This window comes from Mercenaria mercenaria, chromosome 7 (genome assembly GCF_021730395.1).
Source record: "Mercenaria mercenaria strain notata chromosome 7, MADL_Memer_1, whole genome shotgun sequence".
NCBI classification, from domain to species: domain Eukaryota; kingdom Metazoa; phylum Mollusca; class Bivalvia; order Venerida; family Veneridae; genus Mercenaria; species Mercenaria mercenaria.
In genome coordinates, this window is record NC_069367.1 from 13,370,469 (window position 1) to 13,392,936 (window position 22,468).

Sequence of the window (22,468 nt, forward strand, 5' to 3'; positions counted from 1 at the left end):
AAATAGCAATATTGCGATATATTAATAACGAAGGTATGACACAAATCTTACGGGTCATACCGTGTCATACGCATCACTTATGTGTAAGCGTATTTATTCAGCTGTGTGATCTAGTAACACTATCGTAGGAAAACAATATCTGAAACGAACAACCAGTATCGTGAAAGATATTCTTCATTGATTAAAAAAATCACCAAAAACTACATGTAACTGAAATAGCGCTGTAAGTAATGATATTAAGCTGTCCCTTGACAGATTTTGATAAAGATCTTCATGCGCGGAACAAGTTAGAGCTCTAGGTTAGAGTAGAGACCGACTCTATACTCGATAACCCATTTGAACGGTATAAATTAGTACACCAATCGTACCTTCCCTGTTGAAGAGCTGAACTCTGCAAACTCCACGGCGAGTTAGGGTTTATTGGTTCCTTGCTTTTCATCACAGCGCTCAATGTGCAGGGGAAAAACAGTTTTACATATTTCCAGGGCCCAAGTTTTGATTGGTCGGTTACTTTACTGGTGGGAGCAAGTATTATTTACACAACAGCCTACTCTTCTCTAGAGCTCCGATGTGAACTTGCCAAAAGAAACAAGGAGTTTTACCTTAAAGAAAACTTAATTTTATTATTCCCCCCAAATTTAACGGGTGCGCTAAAAAAAGTGAAAATAAGGGGTATATTGTATATAAAATTGCAGTAGAAGTTTTCTTAAATGCTCCTAAAATGCCCTAGAATGCAGGAAACGAAGCGCTGATTTTCAAAATTTTCCAGGGGGGTGGGGGTGTGTGTGGGGGGGTGATGTCCCCCGGCCCCCCCCCCCCCCCCCCCCCCCCCCCACACACACACACACCCATCCACCCCATAGCTGGTCGGCTACTTTTCTATTTTAACTTGTTCAACAAAAAATTATTGACAACCCTGTACCCAAAAATCATCAAAATGAGCGTGCCGAGAAAATCGTAAAAAAATCAGAACGATCAATCACTGTGTATAATAAACCAGGGGCAACATCATCTTCAAGCTGTAATGACGTCACGAATAATACGTCACAATTCTTGAAACCGTTGGGTTTTAAGTAAACAAAAGTTTCTTTCGGGATCCATATTTGCAGGTAGTCTTTCAATTGTTCAATCACCTTTGTTTGTTTGTTTTTGGGGGTTTTTTTTGGGTAAAAATTCGTAATGATAAATTATGTCTCCCGGGGGAGACATACTGTTTTTGCCCTGACCGTCCGTCCGTACGTCACGCTAAATTTCCGATCAATTACTGGAGAACCATTTGACCTAGAACCTTCAAACCTCATAGGATGGCAGGGCTTATGGAGTAGACGACCCCTATTGATTTTGGGGTCACTCCATCAAAGGTCAAGGCCACAGGAGCCTGAACATGGTAAACAATTACCGATCAATAACTTGAGAGCCACTTGACACAGAATGTTGAAACTTAATAGGATGATTGGATATGCAGAGTAGACGATCCCTATTGATTTTGGGGTCACTCTGTTAAAGGTCAAGGTCACAGGGGCCCGAACATGGAAAACAATTTCCGATCAATAACTTGAGAACCACTTTACCTATGATGTTTAAACTTCATAGGATGATTGGTTATGCAGAGTAGATGACTTCTATTGATTTTGGGGTCAGTTTGTTAAAGGTCAAGGTCACAGGGGCCTGAACATGGAAAACCATTTCCGATCAATAACTTGAGTACTACTTGACTTACAGTGTTGAGACTTCATAGGATGATTGATCATGCAGAGAAAATGACCCCTATTGATTTCGGGGCCGCTGTGTTAAAGGTCAAGGTCACAGGGGCTTGAACATGGAAAACGATTTCCGATCAACAACTTGTTAACCGCTTGACCCAGAATGTTGAAACTTCATAGGATGATTGGACATGCAGAGCAGATGACCCCTATTGATTTTGGGATCACTCTATTAAAGGTCCGATGTAACTCATTGCAGAGTTGGAGCGGTCTTCTGCGCATGCCCGAAATGATTATCAGTTGTAGCGCACGGCAAAAATATGCATGTTTTTGATTGTCCGCACGCATTTAGTGTATAATATGCATAATATACTGACTAAAGGTTAGGGTTAGTATCACCATGGTTACAAAAAAAATATACATTTAAGATATTTTTCGTTCAAATTTAGTTAATCCGGTATATACCGGAGTCTGTAATTTATACCGGCGCTCCAAGTCTGCATTGAGTCACAGTCTTAAAGGTCAAGGTCACAGGGGCACGAACATGGAAAACCACTTATGGTCAGTAACTTGAATGAGAACCACCTGACCCAGGATGTTGAAACTTCATAGGATGACTGGACATGCAGAGTAGATGACCCCTATTGATTTTGGGATCACTCTATGAAAGGTCAAGATCGTAGCGGACAGAACATGGAAATCCATTTCCGCTCAATAACTTGAGAACCATTTGATCTAAAACCTTCAAACTTCATACAGGGATATAAATTAACACTCGCCCAGTGCGACCAGATTTAAAGCTGGTCGAGCCTTTTTTCTGAGATAGTCGCCCAATGTCAATATTCTGGGTTTTCCGAGACTGTCTTATTAATATGCACAACGTCACATAAAATATGTATTTATTTTTTTCGGTGTTCATGCGAAATGAACGACAGAGTAGGACAGCAAATCCATGAATCGCGCTAGCGATTTATGTTTAATTTGCCGATCCTATTCTGTCGTTCATTTCGCATGAACACCGAAAAAAATAGTTTCATTTCTTATATTTACATTATATTTCCTTTCCAATTGTAAACAAGATAATATTACAAATTGCACATATTTTGTGGCATTTAAATTAAAATCAGCTTCCCGGCCATTCTGTTCACCAAACGGAACAACTGCGACGTCATCTAGGGAACGTTCTCCCTGACTATACGCGGACGTCGTCAAAACAGCGGTCGGTTATACTAAGCAGCGATGACGTAACTTTCACGCTTTTCCTTTTGCTGTTGATACGAAATGAACGTCATAACTTTCAATGGAAAAGAATAGGGCGAATGTAAATATTAAAGGATGTAGGAAAGAATTTTTTCTAACGTTAAGAATTTTTTCATACTGTGTGAGCTTAAAGAACATTAGTTTCCAAGACAACCAAGAGAAGAAAAAACACAGGTCACCGGACTCGTTTTAATTTTATAGGGCATTTTTTTCACCCACTAAGCATTTCTGAAATTTTGTAAAATTGAAAAAATGGTGGTACTTAATAAAACATATAATATCCCACTTAATGTTTTAGGCATTTCAGGTATTACAGGTTAATATGAATACAAGGTGATGTAGTATTTTATTTGTCAAAAAATGTCCTAACAAATTTTTTCATTTTAATATGTTGCCATAATACCCCACCCCCTTTATTTTCAATGAAAAAAATGTATTTAGATCTACAAAAAAATTCTGACGTTAAGATTTTCAAAATATTTTGCAGCTTAAAGGACACACCAAAATGCTTCAAAATGGAAGGGAAAAAAGTTGGGATCACCGTGCATCTAAGAGATTTCTTAAGTAAAAACTGGCGAATTTTGATATTTTGTGTTCTTTTTGTTTTAATTTATATTTCCTAGATAATATAAAGTGTTATCTTGAAAACTTTTATTTCAGTTATATTGAGGGTATTTGTTTGTTTTGAGTGAATATGGAATATATCTCACTGAGAAGTGAGAAAATTTCAAATATTTTCACGAGCGCTTAGCGCGAGTGAAAATGTGAAAATTTTCTCACTTCGAGGTGAGATATATTCCATAAATTCACGAAAAACAAACAAATTTTCTTTTTATTTTATGCTCAGTAACGTTGAGAAATGCATTTTGCAACTGTTTTAATCTCAGCGCGGGAAACAGACGCGCGTAAACAGACATGACGTCAGACGTGCTGTGACGTTATAAAGACGCATGCAACATAAAGTTCCATTTTGTTTTATATTTTGCTGCATAACGGTACGAAATTCTCTTTAAGTAAAATAATTTGAATCGAGAAATATACTATAAAGAACAAAGTGCGACTATAATTTTCATCCTGTTTTAAGCAAATAATTTAAAATTCATACACAATGTATGAGGGGGCGGAGCTCATATCTCTCACAGTGTGAAAATATAGATTTCATATTTTCACAGTGTGATTACAGTGAACGATGAGATAATAGGGTTATTATAACAGTAGCTTGATCTGGGAAACAGTATTCGGCTCGAGTGGATTTTGCCAGACCGGATCTCACGAGGCGCGCAAGCGCCGAGTGTGATCCGACCCTGCAAAATCCACGAGAGCCGAATACAAAGTCCCAGATCCAGCTACTGTTATAATGACCCTTTTATTATATACCTTTACCATTATGATCCTTGTTTTGTTCTTGAACGAAATCTTCAATGTTTATCGATATTAAACGAAACTTAGTGAAGTTTTTATGTGCACTATTTACACAAATGTGCCGGGTCATGCATATTAATGAAAATAGTCCGGCAGCATACAATACGGAAGGTACAATACGGAACTTGAAAGGTACAATACGGAATTTTTGTCTGTCTGTTCATATTTAATTGTAAAATACAAGCCGATTTTTTTACAGAATTTTATAGGTATATAATAAATGAAAATATTTAACTGATAGAATACGGTATTTCATTAGTTAGCATAAAATAAAGCTTATTATTATATGTATCAGTCAGAAAAATATCAAAACCAAACCTGATCAAGATTAATAGATATTTGAAATTACCTACCCCTACCCCATTGTAAATCTTACGTCAATTTTAGGCAAAAAAAAATATCGCAAAACGTAGAATCTATTTGGTTAAATGGTACATTATTAGCGATATTTTAATTATTTAGCATTAATTTTTGGCAAAACTTTTGTTAGAAAGCAATATTCGAAGAAACATTTTTCAAAATGGCGGATATCCTGAAAACGCTCGTACATCCTTAAATCGACCAATTGAAATTACCGATATATACTACGACCAGTCGGCATACGCGGATTTATGGAATGATATTTAGGTAAATATTACACAGTGCCTGCTGACTGTTACAATTTACTCACTGACACTCCCATTGTGCTTACTGGTATAGTAATCATGCATGCTGACACCTTTAACACGTTTGTTGACAATGATACCACGCTTGTTGACAATGATACAATGCTTGCTGACAATGATACCATGCGTGCTTGAAGTTACAACTTCTTTGCTGCTTAGACCCTGATGTCTATATCATAATTTCATTTGGCAAAATGACAATGCCGTGTACCGTATTGGAATATTTCAACATGCCGGGACTGTATATAAGCAACATTGCAGAGTTACAATGGTCACAGAAGAAAATACACGATGTGACCACACAATATGAAAGATGCAATCAGCCACTAAGCAAGTTGAAAGTAAGCATAATGCAAAATGCAACATTGCACGTCATATGTTGATACCAGGGGGCGCAAGTTTGTAGTTTTCACGAAAGGTATCGGGAATATCCGGATTTTAATTAGCTCTTGGCTAAGTGTCAAAACAGTCATCACTGACTCAAGTTCATATTCTATATGTTCAAAATGACAGTTTGACACATTATTAGTAATCTGCAAAATTCTGTCCTTAACAGCCAGTTTAATTTGTGAAATCTCAGGAATTTCAAACTGTAAGTCTTCCATTTATATAACACGTCACTTGTAAATAAACATAACATTAAAAATAAACAAGCAAATTCGATGAATTGGTATCCCCCGCCGAAACGGCTTGAGGTGAGGAATGGCAAAAAAATATTTCTGGAAAAAAGTTAAGGATGTTACTAAGAAGCAAATAATTTCGTCAAAATCATTTTAACAGAAAATGAATGCTTTCTTTTTTGGACGGGGGGCAGGCGGAGAGGGGGACGGGGGGGGGGGGGGGCAGCGGGGATGACCGGGGGAGGGGGCAAAATTTCACCTGTTGATTATAAATATTGATGGAAAATTAAAAATGAAAAAAAAATGAAAAAAAAACAAAAAAAAAAAAAAAACTGGGTGGAGGATGGGGACGCATGATTGGGGTGGTGGGCAAGACCAAGTGAAGTGAGGTGGGGGAATGGTACAACTCTGCATGCTAATAAATATTCATGGAAGGTTGAAAAAAAAATAAAAAGGAATGTTTTTTTGTGGGGGGGGGGGGGGAGTGGGGGGGGGGGGGTGAGAGGGTGAGGGTGTGTGTCCAAGGCAAGGTGGTGACCGGGTGTGGGTACAAAGGGTACAAAACTTCACATGTTTATACTAAATGTTCATGGAAAAGAATGAAAGACGTTTAATGAAATTCTACCAATGGGTTGGTTTGTTATGTACAAATCTGTAGATTTTTAAGCAATTAAAGGGCAATAACACTAAGGAAAATTGACCAATTGAAAAAAAACTGAACGGCATTATCGAAGTATGTTGGTTCATATTTATTTCAAGTTTCATGAAATTCTACCAGCTTGTTATTGAGAAATGGCTGCAGATGTAGATTTTTCATTAAATCAAGGGCAATAACTCTAAGGAAAATTGACCAATCCGATAAAAAAATTTGACTGGCATCATCGCAGTATGCTGGTGTATGTTTATGTCAAGTTTTATGAAAGTCTATCTGATAGTTACTGAGAAATGGCTGCGGACGGACATTTTTGGGCATTTTTCATTAATCAAGGGCAATAACTCTAAGGGAAATTGACAAATCTAAAAAAAACCTTGACAGGCATCATCGCAGTATGTTGGTTCATGTTTATTTCAAGTTTAATGAAATTCTACCTGCTAGTTACTGAGAAATGGCTGCGGACGGACGCACGCACGCACGCACGGACAGATTAACGGACGGACGGACAACGCCATTTCAATACCCCCTCCCGATTTCATCGGCGGGGGATAATAAAGTAAAGACAAATGGCGATTTGCAAAAAGTGGAAGTAACTATTGTTATTCAAAGTACGGAAAAACACGACCAATTGAACATAGCGCCCCCTGTTATCAAAATGTGACATATACTTTTGAAATGACATTATGCTTACTCCTATTTTGCCTAGTGCCTGATTACATTTTCCTTACTGGTTGATCACTTCGTGAATTTTGTTCTTGGATGCATTACAGATTAACCAGTATAACCATAACATGTTGAAATATTCCAATACGGTACACGGCACTGTCATTTTGCCAAATGAAATTATGATATAGACATCAAAGGTCTAAGCAGCAAAGAAGTTGTAACTTCAAGCACGCGTGGTATCATTGTCAGCAAGCATGGTATCATTGTCAACAAGCGTGGTATCATTGTCAACAAGCGTGTTAAAGGTGCCAGCATGCATGATTACTATACCAGTAAGCACAATGGGAGTGTCAGTGAGTAAATTGTAACAGTCAGCAGGCATTGTGTAATATTTACCTAAATATCATTCCATACGGATTATTTACTCCGTCACTAACAATCAGTCAATGGCTTCGCCCATAGAAATACAGCACTAGAAAGCAGAGGTTTATTGAAGGCTGTTAAAGAGCTTAGAATGGCCGGTCACGGCGACAAAAGGAAATATTATCAAGATTTTGAAAAGTCCTAAAGGCCAATATAATAAAATACTAGAATTCAGATGTCCGTAAGCGTGGAGCCTCTTTCAAAAATGCCCATAAACAACCCAAATCCTCTAATGCTGCAAAATTCATTCAAACTTTAAATTAAATGCATCCGTGTTTGGGAGGCTGTGTCCTATGTTTAGAACATGTCATGCACTGGTTGATTACAACTTTCCTCTTTCAGTGTAAGTTTGATGAGTGTTCTGTATTTAAGAAATTGATTTATTTTGGCAGGAAGCAAATTCCAAGACTTATTATTAAGTATGTAGATCTAAACCACTGTTAGTATATTTTCTGCTAATAATAGCTGGGCCCCTAACTTTTAGGCTGGGCCCCTAGAATTTGCCTGTAAGGAGCCCAGATGGCTAATAGAGTTTGAGTGTTAATTTATATATCCCTGTTCATAGGGTGATAGGACTTACAGAGAAGATGAATCCTAATATGAATTAAGGCATTGCCTAGCATGGGGATTTATCTTTTATATTCTATTACAAAGAAATATTCAACACTCAAAAGAAAGTGAAACTTCGCTCTAACTAGTTTACATTTAGTGTCATCATACCTCTTACAGGGAATATCATACTTTGCCAAATTTACGGGAAGCCGTGACGGTGACGTTATCACCGCGTTCTCGCAATGGCTTTTGGATTTTTGTTTGTTTGTTTGCACTCCACGCAGAAACTTGACGGTCTTTACACTTCCTTTCTGTTTTAAAAGTGTTTTTCAGTTGCATGTACAGTTTTCATTACGAAAAGAAGTAAATGAATCATGCTGGCGCGGTTTACGAATTTCTGTGACTGATTCGGGGTGCTCGGATGTTCTTGCAGACAACCAGTCTGCGTTGTGTACATAAACCGGAACCGGAAAACATCGAAAAAATTGCCTCAGTATATGCAGACAACAAAGACGAATAACTATACATGGACGTTACCGTCTCGGGGATTTTCATCCCCTATTATTTTGGGGGTCACTCCATGAAAGGTCAAGGTCACAGGGGGCTGAACACCGAAAACACTTTCAAATCAGTAACTTGAGAACCACTTGACCCAGAATGTTGAAACTTAATAGGGTGATTGGACATGTAGAGTAGATGATCCCTACTGATTTTCGGATCACTCAATCTAAGGTCAAGGTCACAGGGGCTGAACATAGAAAACGGTTTCCAATTCATAACTTGAGAACCATTAGTTTGTTTACATTGATAATTGAGATGCTGTTCGAGTTATCAGCTCTTATAAAATGACTAAAAAATATGTGATTTACTTGCCAACCTGTACTATTTCATAATATATTAGGTGGATGGTATATGATAATGCATTTATCACATATTTGACGTTGCGGGAGTGTAATAAAGCCATTACATAAAAACTAGTGTAATAAAGCTTTGACGTCGACATCGTTTAATTATGGTATATTAGACGTTGGTCAAATTAACTTGTTTATATAGTAAAAGAAAGTAGATTTTTTTTATGTTTCGACAGGAAAATCCAACATGTGATAAAAAGAATATTACATTTGTGACTAACTGACTTTCCGCATTGAATTTATTAAACGAGTTGAATAAAATTGATAAAATACTCGACAGAGCCTCGCATTTTATTATTTTATTCAACTCGTATAATAAATTCAATATAAAAAGACACTCACGTAATATCCTCTATATATATTTATTGATAGAGCTTCAAGAGCCTGTGGTCAAAAAATTATTCTAACATGACTCGATTGGATTTCCATTTAAACAAAGAAGGAAATCAAACTCTGTATAATCTGCGATAAACAACGGTTGACGCGCAGACCGGTAAGAGAGCATTATGACGTCAGTTATGACGTCAAATTGTCGCATGACGTCCGATAATTACTACTCGGTAAAATGAAGTCCAGCATAATATTTATTAAAATATATCAATGAGCATGTCAGAATGAAAACAATCAAGGCCTTCTTGTGATTTATCGTCTAATTTACCACGGTTCATCGTTCAGATGCTTCAGTATTTAACCACGAGGGCTATTTTTACGCATCTGAACTCTGAACCGTGGTAAATCAGAAGATAAACCACTCGAAGGCCTTGATTATTTGTTTTAAATATCGTAACGTCATTTTATGTGTAACGCTGTGGGTTACGTTACGTTTGGAGCTTTATGAATCTTAATGAGCAAAAGGCTATTTGATTTTGACTGCCGGGCCAGTTTGCCTGTATTTATATACATGTACTGTAATTATAGGCCTATATAAAAGAAATCAGAATTAGACGCATTTTGCTTGTTGTAAAAAAGAAAATAAAAATAAACTGCATAAACGGTAGATCTATCTAGATATATAAATAAATTTAATAAAAATCAAAATGAATAAATCTTATAAACAAATGCCAAATGCCTTTGTACCAAATATGTTTTTATAATTATGATACCCCCGGTTAGAGCTATATGAATTGTAGTTGTGGCCACCATAACTTAAATGACGCTGTTTTTATTTTCTGATGGTCCGCACCAGCATCTGGCCTGTGCCGCATATACTGGACTTGGTTTCTTAGCGCTCTCCCTTGACCACGTCTCACTCGCGGCATGATTGAAGTCAACATGAAAAGAAAAAAAAATATATATACTTAAATACTAATTTCTTGTTGGAGGAGGGGTCTGGGTAGCGGACGGTAGTAATACTATGATAGAAATATTGTCGGAAACTATTACATACATACTGTACACATTGTAAACTTGTTATTTGTATCCTCGGAAATTTGGAAAAACACATAAGTATTAAAGCATTAAAATGAACATTACTGATAATTGTAAAGTTTCTAAATTATAGGAAGTATCATGTATCCTGCAAAAATAAATAAATGCAGTGAAAAACAGAATATATTATTATTGTAAAGATCATTACTTGTGTCCCCGGAAATTTAGAGCATACTGGAAAAATGCACAAAGAACGCAGACATGACATAATGGAAATTGGAAAAAAAGTCATATTCATAGGAAGTATCATAGAGAAACATAATATTATAATTTCGGACAAAATTTTTTGACTGGCACCAATTTGGTACAATGGCCAGACAATGCTCACCATGATTAGGCAAAAACAAATATTTTGACTGCACGCCAACAAGGCATAATGGCAGGTCAACATTATAATGATCATTCCGGGTAGTCGGTAACAATTCATATACATGTATTATAATTTGTATACCCGGAAGGAAGTTCGGTAGTATTATATATATACAAACATATAAAGACGGACAAAAACTTTGACTGGCACCAATTCGGTACAATTGCCAGACAAAGCCCACATTAGGCAAATACTAATATTTTCACTGCACGCCAACATGGCATAATGGCAGGTCAACATTATAATGATCATTCCGGATAGTCGGTAACAATTCATATATTATATATTTGTATCCCCGGAAGGAAGTTCGGAAGTATCATATACAAACATATAATTACGGACAAAATTTTTTTGACTGGCACCAATTCGGTACAATGGTCAGACAAATATATAAATATGGCTTTTTCACAAACTAACAATGAAAATGGAGAAAATTTGGAACATTAGCCCGAAAACTGTTCGGATCTCACGGGAAGGATCGCTCTTATTATTGCATCAATGTTATTTATACTAAATGCATAGCCACAACAATAAAATAAATTTGTTCCAAATGCATCATGCATTAAACATGAGACGACATTAATGATGCGGTATGTGTGGCATCTGTCACACTTTATCATTGAAAAGTCACAAGATATCTTCTGAGAGATTTTTGAAGAGCACATGTTATATTTTCATAGTTCGCTTTCTCACATTGTTCAGTACTAGATTTCGAATTTATCTCTTTCACCGAAATAAAATTTTAAACAACAACAACAAAACCGTATGTATGAAAGAAGCATGGACGGGAATGAATAATCGTACTTAATGCAAATCAGCTGTGCTTTCTTCCGCTTTCGAAGAATATAATGAAAGGTGTGTTCCACAATGTAAACCTGAGGGACCCCATCGACTGAGTGGTTTAGGTCGCTCACTTAGAATCAATTGCCGAATCAAAACCTTCACTTGAGTTGTAACATTCTTCATGTGAGGGAGCTATACCTTGCTCGCTTACGGAAGGTCTGTGGTCCTATTTAGGTGTCCGCCCATGCCCGTCACAACGCACGGAGGGGCACCTGGGTTAAAACAACATACTTTAGTAACAAGTAAATAAAGGTTTATTGATAACTTATTGCAGTTGGACCATTTTGTTGAATTTCTGGAAATATAAAATTTTTTTTTCGGCAAAATTACCGAAATGAAATGTTTAATAATTACTTTTGTAATTAAGCGTTATTCTTGTACAAAAATAAGTTATTTTTTTCAAACGATTTACTACGAAAGCAATTTAAGGATGTAGATAAAAGTACAAGTCATTTTTGGTTGACAGTTGTACTTCAGTATAAGTTAATTAAGCCATTATGTTTGTTAAACTCATAACCTGTCATTCAAGTGTCAAGTCGACTGTCACATGATGTATGTCAGGTGACTAGTCTGCATGTAAGGTGATTTATGGAAAAAAGCTAGGTTCTGAACAGTCCCAAGATTTCGGTGTAGAACTTTCAGTTTAAAGTTTTGTATTGAATGAAAATTATTCGTAGTATATAAAGTAAATTTTAGATTTGTGTAATATTTCCAGTATTTGAACAAGGAGTTTTTTGAGTATTATATATGCGGAAGTAAAACCTGGAGACAAGGATTTTTTTACGTACGTAAAGATCAATTACTAGGAAAGCAATGCTGAGTTTAGACTCTTTTATTTTTAATGTATTTCGCATTGATATAAAATGTACGCTCATTGCATTATTTACCGATACATATTACTACGGCATTTAAATGAAATAAGTTTACATTCACCTCGATAAAATACCACTAAAAAGTTAGCAAAATAAAATTCTTATTTCACTGCCAAACTATTTCTGTTGATAACTAACTCTAGTCAGAATGAAAAATCTTCGCATCGGTCAATTAGTCATGATAATTTCAACAAAAATAGACAAACTTTGTGCTTTGTACTTATTTTCTATATAACGTTAACATAGTTAAATTTGCTGCCTAATGAAAGTTTATCCGAAGTTCATTTGCAAGTCGGATTTTTATCCGAAGTTCAGTTGTTTAGAATTAAAGTAAATTATCGCATAGTGCGGCAATTTTCCTTTGATCTTTGCAGCATGTTATACATAGTAACACACATTATTACTACAAAACTGTGCTGATATCTTACAAAACTGTTGCGTTATATATCAACACGGAAATCTCTATGGAGTTTCATAAGAAAAAAAGTGTTCCGATATATATCAGCACAGTAAAACTGTTCCGATATATATCGGAACACTTTTTCTCTATTGAGGCCCTATCAAGGGAGTATAATTTTTTCCTTTCAAAGAAAAGATGATTTTAGCTCCAATTTACAGTTCACAGAGAAAGAATTGTCACAAACACCTACATTTATAAAGTAAAAGAATAGATAAACTAGAATATTTCTAAAACTTGATAGTTATTGCCAAATTCAGAAATACATGAAATATATGAAATTCTGAGATTTCTCAAATGTTTCTTTTTCTTTGATTTTTTTTTACAAACAAAACAACAAGTTTTACAATATGTCTGGCCAATGAAATGCAATGCAGAAATTTGTTGGGTACTTTTATCTGGGGAACACATTTTCTAAAACAGAAGTTTTAGTGTTTCAGTCAGCAAGGTGCAGAAAGGGAATCAAAATAGTAAAAATAATAATAAACAAATTTAAATGAAAATGATATATAAATTTTAATGATAAACTATGCGATAAAACAGTTATAATATGTAGTGCTCGTGTGTTACCAGGATATATCAGAGCTAGGGGTACATCTCGTTATTTTTCTCTTCACATATCTGTCTCGGCCTACCGGCCTCGACGATATGTGCAGAGAAAAATACCCTCGATGTACTCCTAGCTCTGATATATCCTGGTAACACACTCTCACACATACTATAACTATTACATATTAATAGTAGAATGCATTGCCCAGACCGACCCGACCGTACTATAAAATCACATATCTTCGATTATGTTAAAATATTTACATGTGCATGTTGTAGCCTTATAGACTTAAGTTATAGTCTCCCCGTATTTGGATTCAGTGTTGTTATATTTTCTGGTATTTTGGGATCATGGAGTTCATTCAATATACGTGTAATAGAGTTCCGCTTAAGCCGGTGCTATGGGGGCGTGAGAGGTGTTGCACATTACACTACCTCTCATAAACAGACTCGATCAAACCGAGGTCTGCTATTATTCTTCTTGGTTGCATTCTATGCTTCCAAAGGATCTTTTTACACGTATAAGTCCTTTTATTGTTTCTAATATAAAGGAAGACTGATTAATAATTGTCAAGCGTGTCTGCTAAATATCAAGGCAATGACAGAAGTTTTAATGCGACACTAGTGAATCTTATATAAGACTTTACGAATATGTCACGTTAAGGTGATTTGCTCTTGTTTCGCTGTCATATTGGTGTATCAAAGTTATACAGACATACATCAATTACATACATGCAAATATGCACATGCACATGGTCCAGATATTAGTAATTAAGTGGTACATTTGATGGGGAGTTATTTCGCTAAAGAAAATAGTAGATAAAAGTTATAAAAATAATATTCTCAGAATACTAAACACACCGCACCTAGCAGTTACACTGCATTTAAACCGATGCAGAGAGAAAAACAAATAGCAAACGCTATGTTGGTAGCAGATCCTAACCTGAAAAGAGTAGACGCATTTCTTTGCATGTCTGTGTAAATGAGTGTATACTATTTATCCCTGTTGGACATCAACACGGGGTTTATAATTTGAACAAAATGTATTTATTAAACAACTTAGAGCTTTAATTTGTTCCACAACGTTTGATGCAAAATGTAATAGCAATAGAAAATCAAAGCCTTGAGACGTCTGGTGGGGGCGGGTTTTTGCAGATTTATTTTATGTTTGATGGCCATTTTTGTGTACATCAGTACCATTTGTTAACAGCAAGGACATTTTGTCTATTAAAATGGGCATGTACAAAACGTAACTTTGTAAAACAAAGACAACAACAAACAGTTGCATGCAAATAAAAAAGTGAAATATAAACATTCACAAACTTTACTTTATAAATATCTCACTTATAAATTCGCTTTTAATTTCATACATTGTACTTCTGATGTATTTGTAGCACTGTATTTGTAACATTTAGCAAATGCCAAACTATCAAGATACATGTATGGGAAACAAACACAAATGTGCCTTAAATCTAAGATGTACTCTACATGACCTCTCATGAATCAATAATTAACATTATCTAAATTGTGAGTACTCAGTAGGAATGCAGTGATGTAACCCTGAACTTGAAGTTATCTCAGATAGATCTTATATATGAATGGAGACAGGTTAAATAAGGACTGGGTAAAATAGGAACGTGTTTGATCATTGATAATTCATCCGCAACAGGTTAACGAATGAAATTATTTTGTGTAGCGCATGGACATCTCTTTGATGTGATTAGGAATAAAGATTCTATGATTGTCAGAAGCACACTTATAACCCTATAACCTTAGTAATGGGTAACCCCCATCCCGACCCCGACCCCGAAAAATAACTAATATATATAAAACTTCGCGCTCTATTCACGGAATATATCTACTTGATATTTTCAGAATGAGGTTGAATGCATTGTATGAGCTAGTAGAGCGCAAGATAGGGGGCGCCTTTGCTAGGTATGGGAGATTTGTGGCCGGGCATGCGTGGAAAATCATCATCGTCACCATCATTGTCAATGGGGCGCTTGGAATCGGGATGATAAGGCTTCGGTCTAACATAGAAGCAGAAAATGTCTATTTACCTCAAGGTAGGCATAAAACTATGAATTTCTTATTCTCTAAATCAATTATACATGGCCGTCACATAGATAGCACAGATTCAGCTTGTTCAGCGGCCTAGAACACTCAGACAGACAGACACCAGCGCAAATATTACAAGCGACTATCAGTCTATCAAGTTGACAAACGAATTTTAATAGAAACAGAAATATGACGTATTGTAGTACGTCACTGCAAACTGTATTCGAGCCGTAAGCACCAGTAATATGCCGTGCTGTACATAGCACGTCATTGCATACATTTTGAATATAGTTTTGAAGGAAAGACAAAGTGCATATTTGTCGTAAAGTTTACCTTTGAAGTTTATATTTCAAAGGGACTCAGGCTCGGCATGACGTGCAAAGAATGAAAGGTTTGTTCCCCGACCTTAGTGGCTCGAACTTCAACCTGCTCCAGCTGTTAGAAGACGGGGCGTGGGCAAAGGTTATCATCAAATCCAAATATGGAAATATCCTCAATAGGACGGTACTGGAAGAGATAGGAGACATGGACGCAGCCATACAGAACATTACAGCTGTTGCTGATGATGGCTCAATTATAAGGGTAAGTTTAAGATTCAAAACAACAAAAGACATCGGTAAATATCGTATAAGATCAGTATTGTTCTAATTCATTTAGCAGTGTGTTTGATAGATTGAGCTATGCAGCTATCATGTGGCTTCTGCTTAAACCCTTTGAATTCAATTTATTAACAGCAGGCGGATTTTTGACATCGACGTACTGATGTCTCAAACCATATTTGCCACATCCATCTCAAGAACTATCATGATAATGTATACTTTTAATTCAGGTATTTGTCGATTCTAAGGTAGATCTATTCTACAATCTAAATTATTGTTACACCAAATGTTCATTCAAAGAAAGTAATAACGAGTAGAGTTGTTCCTTGTTTCTTAAGGAATCAGGAACCAGGAAAGTCGCCGTGAGGAAGTTGGATACAGACTATATAAATCATACTATCGCACGCATGAATATGATATTGGTTTTTCAGTATTCCGACATATGTGCTAGGGTTAAAAACCGATGTGCTGTTGATGGGGAACTGTTTTGGGATCCTGAGTTTCTTGCTGCAGTGGACTCGAACCAGGTGACGTACCCCAGGTTTACAACGTCCGCGACAGGGACCACTAACTTCGCGTCCGATCTTGGAGGTTTGTAGTAATAATACGCGCTTTTATTTCGGTTTCAGAAAATAATTCGTAAGGAAAATATATATATATAGTTTAAATTTATATTTTATTCAGATTAAATCCAATGTGTAGAAGTACTTTACAACATATATTAACCGCAGATTACGATTGCTCTGCATTTTTGCGCATGCGTACAGATACGGAGACATATGCGAAATGTCTTTCCGTGTTTCGGGCCTCAGTCTCTTCTTACTTGTCAAATAGTGTGACTCAGCATAATATTGGCTTCTAGTGTCTTTTCCGCATGTAACGACACGCAATCAGAGAAAATTTATAACATATATGGGCAATTTATTTCATACACATGTGAGGAATAATTTATCTTAATTTATATCCAGAACAGTATTAAAATTATAAAATCAAACCGCAAATATATGTCTCATAAGCGATCAGTAAATATAAGTATGGTGGCTGGTAACTGCCATTGTAGTTCGAAAGTGAAGCACATAGAAAGAAAAAAAAATCACGCTTGTTTGATGTACTTTTTTGCAAACGAAAGCCGGATGAAATATAACAAGCATTAAATTAGTTTAAGAACTTTAGTTGTAATCGGAGTTCGACAATACTGAATTTGAACTATCAATTTTCAATGCTTTTTTGTTCTTATTTTCATTTTATAACAGGAACCATTGTTACGGATGATACGGAAAATTATCTGTCTAGCGCCGAGTTTATCAACCTCGACTATATCATACGGACGGACGGCGGACGAGGTGGAAGATACCAGACACTTGCAGGAAAATGGGTACATACCTTTCTTCACGTTATTTTATGTTCTAAAATATATATCTCCGACGAAAACAGTTATAAAATCTGCGACAAAAACGCAACCAAGCGAAATAATAGCAGACTCTGAAGTGTTGCAAAGGACTTTCCTTAGCTTAATTTTTAATCTAGGTGCAATGATGAGGAAAAAACCTTAAAGATCGGAACATGGCCGTGTGGTTCCAAGTGTAGTTTTCGTTTGTAAATTGGCTTTGTGTCGGCGGTAAAAAGTCTTTTTTTACTTTCAATCTGTGTTGTTTTATTTTCTAGTCTATTGAGATCGTGGAGAACCTTCATTTTTTTGCTGTAATAGAATTCCGCTTAAGTCAGTGCTTTAGAGCGTTAAGGGTGTTGCACATCTCCGCTTAAGCCGGTGCTAGAGAGCGTTAAGGGTGTTGCACATCTCCGCTTAAGCCGGTGCTAGAGAGCGTTAAGGGTGTTGCACATCTCCGCTTAAGCCGGTGCTTTAGAGCGTTAAACGTGTTGCACATCTCCTCTTAAGCCGGTGCTAGAGAGCGTTAAGGGTTTTGCACATCTCCGCTTAAGCCGGTGCTAGAGAGCGTTAAGGGTGTTGCACATCTCCGCTTAAGCCGGTGCTTTAGAGCGTTAAGGGTGTTGCACATCTCCGCTTAAGCCGGTACTAGAGAGCGTTAAGGGTGTTGCACATCTCATTAGTTTGATAAACAGAGTCAGTCAAACCGAAACTGCTATTATGTTATTTGGTTTGCGTTCTGTACATCCAAAGGATCTCACACATTTTATTAGATAATTTAGTGCAAATAGCAAACATTTTATTACAGTTTAGATTAAAGATACTTTATTTGTCAAAGCATCTTTTCGTTGTTTCATGTATACACTATTTTGTTTTGTTTCTTAAACAGGTTGACGAGTTTAAGGCCTACATGGAGAGCGTCAATTCAAAGAATTTCGAGGTTGCCTATTCTCACTTTAATTCCATGGATGAAGAACTTGACAAAAATATTAAAGGAGACATAACGCTATTTTCTATAACAATGACATTAATGATCACATACGCATGCGTCGCAACAACATCATCCAGGTTCGTTCTTTTACATACCTTGTGTGCTTATGAACTTACGATGTTGCTCATTGCAGAACTGGAACGGTCTTCTGCGCATGACCGGAAGTGATTATCAGTTGGAGTGCACGACAAAAATACGCAAATTATTGTATGTCCGCACGCATTTAGTGTATAATATGTATAATATACTGACTATAAAGGATAGGGTTAGCATTACCATGGTTACAAGATATATACATCAAAGATACTTTTCATTCAAATTGCTTGATTCCGGTATATACCGGAGTCTATAAATTATACATGGGCTCCAAGTCTGCAGTGAGTCTAGTCTAAGACTTATAAAGTAAACAGCTTTGTCGGAATATACTTGCCATTATTTCATGCTATATTGTTGTTTTTATTATTGATTTTTGGGTCAAAATGATGCAGGTTTAGGCCATATGGCGACTTTTCCAGCTTTTTGATGATAGAAGAAAACCCATGGTGCCCTTTCCAAACATTGCTTCACACATTTGTGTGCACCTGGGTACAACCACCGATTCCTAAGACTGCTAATTTGCTTCGTCTTGCTATATTCATACCCCTAAAATATGTGATATTTATATTATGTTTATGTCCGCAGAATAACAGACCAGGTTGGGCAGAGAATGTGGTTGGGTTATGCTGGTGTAATCACCGCTGGACTCGCTATAGTATCTAGTTTTGGCTTGTGTGCAGCGGTTGGTGTGCATTTTGTCAGCATCGTTGGTGTTATCCCCTTTTTGATCATGGGTAAGTCATCTTTTTCATGAATGGTTGATATAGAAAAGACCAAGTATTCTCCTACGTCATTCTTATATGAAATTTTGGGGCCTTTTTGCTAATATAATAGGATTATAATAATAATAGCTCGATCTGGGATGCTGTATTTGGCTCGAGTGGATTTTTACCAGATCGGATCTCACAAGGCAGTACAAATATATGATTTCTGACGATAATAGGGGATGAAAATCCCCGAGACGGTAACGTCCGTATTTAGTTGTTCGTCTTTGTTGTCTGCATATACTGATGCAATTTTTTCGATGTTTTCCGGTTCCGGTTTATGTACACGCCGCAGACTGGTTGTCTGCATGAACATCCGAGCACCCCGAATCAGTCACAGAAATTCGTAAACCACGCCAACATGCTTCTTTTACTTCTTTTTTCGTAATGAAAACTGTACATGCAACTGAAAAACACTTTTAAAACAGCAAGGAAGTGTAAAGGTCGTCAAGTTTCTTCGAGGAGTGCAAACAAACAAGAAAATTTCCTAAAGCCAGTGCGAGAATGTGGTGAATGACGTCACCGTCACGGCTTCCCATAAATTTTGCAAAGTATGATATTCTCTGTGAGAGGTATGATGACACTAAATGTAAACTAAAGAGCGAGGTTTCGCTTGCTTTTGAGTGTTAAATATTTCTTTGTAAGTTGATATATAAAAGATAAATCCCCATACTAGGCGGTGCCTTAATTCATATTATTTGACCTATTTCTGCTTTTTAGGTATCGGGATAGATGATATGTTTATCTTATTGTCTGGATTATCAGGCGCCCAGAATCACAAAACAGTTGAGGACAAAATGGCGGCCACAATGAGAGCTTCCGGTGTAGGAATCACGATTACCTCCCTTACAGATCTTATTGCATTTATGGCTGGCGCCGGGTCCAATTTTATTGCTGTTAGAAACTTTTGCATATACACTGGTATTCTTTTCTTTGTTCTTTGATATTTGAATGGTAGTGTGTTACATGTAAATATAGTATCTCATTTTTTCATAATGAAATTTACATTTTTCTTATAATATTTATTTTATTTGTACGTGGTTCATTTAGGATCGTCCGAGTTTGCTTATTTCTGGATTGAGATCCTGGGCATAAGTCGTGACTTCCCCTACGGACCTCTTAACCTCGGCCCCTGCCCACCTATTTGGCAGTTACAATCAAACACGCTTATAAATTTGAATGGGTGTTTTAAGCAAAGAGCTTAAAACATTTCCGTCTGTCCGTTGTTTTGGTGTGTTTATATCCAGTTTTTCTTAATCTAAATTTACATCCCATATAGGTGCTGCCGTTATTTTCTGCTATATCAACAACATAACTTTCTTTGCCGCATGTATGGCAATAAATGAAAGACGGGTGCAAGAAAATCGTCATTATGGCACGTGCAGAAGAATCAAAACCAAAGAAGAATTGACTGCAGAGGGTAAATCAGACAGATACATCATGTGCTGCGGGGGAAGACCTCCAACAAATCGTGACGAGGCGGAAAGCTTCATTGACAAGCTTCCTCGGTGGCTAATTCCAAAAATTGTGTTGAAGACACCGTTTAAGATAGGAATTATTGTGTTGTTTATGGCCTATCTTGCTGCGTCGATATACGGGTGCATCAATTTGAAACAGGGACTTGTTTTTACGCAGTTAGTAGCAGATGATTCGTATTATTACAAGTATTCCGACTGGGATGAGCGGTACTTCACTCGTCAAACGCCAGTCTCTTTTGTGATAACCAAAACTTACAAATACTCGGATCCGAATACGCATGCGCTAATTGAAGATCTTATAATCAGCGCCCAATCCAATAACTATTTCGATAACACCTTCGAGGTTAATTGGTTGAAAACTTACAAAGCTACCCCATACTATGAGGACAGCAGTGAAAAGGAATTTATTTCAGGATTCTTAAGTTTTATTAACGATACAAAGTACGCCATGTTCGAAAATGATGTCATTATGGACACGACTAAGTCTGTCATTGTTACGTCACGTGTGTATGTCATTTCCGCTGACATGGCGGACAGTCAGGCGGAAGGTGATATGATGTTGAAATCGCGAGAAATTGCGAACACTGCAGAAATTGAATGTTTTGCATTTTCTCCATATTTTGTACCTTACGAACAGTATGTAGCAATTTTGGGACAAACCCTAAGAACTGTCGGGACAGCTCTTGCCGCTGTATTTGTGGTCACGTGCCTATTTATGCCACATCCGGTTCTGATTATCTTTGTGACTCTTGCTGTAACAATGATTATGACGGGTGTATTCGGATTCTTGATTTATCTCGACGTGGCTTTAAGTTCTATCACAATGATTCATTTGATAATGAGCATAGGTTTCTCCATTGACTTTACGGCTCATATATGCCACGGTTACATGATATCAGATGGAAAAACTCGAGATTTGCGAGTAAAACAAGCCATTGACAAAACAGGTGCTCCCATTTTCCATGGTGCTGTGTCATCAATTCTAGGAATTATAGTTTTGATAGGTGCAAAGTCATATATTTTTAGAACATTCGCAGCTGTCATGTCGTTTGTTCTGCTTTTCGGTATTGCGCATGCGTTGTTACTCCTTCCGGTAATATTATCGTGGATTGGACCTGGAAGGTTAAACGCATCAGAAGACAGTGAGATTATTGATGATAATACACATACGCAGAATGGGACAGACCTTGTGAAAATGTCAAACGGTAAATACGCAGTTGACAAAATGGCTTAAACCTATGATAAGACGGATGCTAAAACATCCAATGTATTTGACAATATTCTGGGTATTCTGAGAAAATATGTAGACGGTTTATTACTTTAAATGAGCCGTGCCATGACAAAACCAACATAGTGGGTTTGCGACCAGCATGGATCCAGACCAGCCTGCGCATACGCGCAGTCTGGTCAGGATCCATGCTGTTCGCTTTCAAAGCCTAATGGAATTAGAGAAACTGTTAGCGAACAGCGTGGATCCTGACCAGACTGCGCGGATGCGCAAGCTGGTCTGGATCCATGCTGGTCGCAAACCCACTATGTTGGTTTTCTCATGGCGCGGCTCAAATGTCTTGTCATTTGCCAATTGTCTTTATTCTAAATGTTCATATTTTTGTTTTGTTATTGTTTTAAATATATTTGTGAAGCTTATACCCTCTTTTACTCATACTTTTTATGATTAATTGTAAGACCGTATATAAAG

At 36.8% G+C, this 22,468-nt stretch overlaps 1 protein-coding gene across 2 annotated transcripts; it reads left to right on the forward strand.

Moving 5' to 3' along the window:
- The first annotated feature begins 1,000 nt into the window (after positions 1 to 1,000).
- On the forward strand, positions 1,001 to 22,416 carry LOC123554887 (patched domain-containing protein 3-like). Of its 2 annotated transcripts, none has more exons than XM_045345300.2 (9): positions 1,001 to 1,109; positions 15,272 to 15,462; positions 15,810 to 16,036; positions 16,485 to 16,644; positions 17,307 to 17,428; positions 18,330 to 18,508; positions 19,113 to 19,261; positions 20,012 to 20,212; positions 20,571 to 22,416. In XM_045345300.2, exons 2-9 carry the CDS (start codon positions 15,273 to 15,275, stop codon positions 22,001 to 22,003), a joined length of 2,661 nt encoding a protein of 886 aa, XP_045201235.2. In that variant the 5' UTR covers positions 1,001 to 1,109; position 15,272; the 3' UTR covers positions 22,004 to 22,416. The 2 variants fall into 2 exon arrangements, with proteins under 2 accessions (XP_045201235.2, XP_053403568.1); XM_053547593.1 differs by lacking the exon at positions 1,001 to 1,109 and adding an exon at positions 12,166 to 12,302.
- The last annotated feature ends 52 nt before the right edge of the window (positions 22,417 to 22,468 follow it).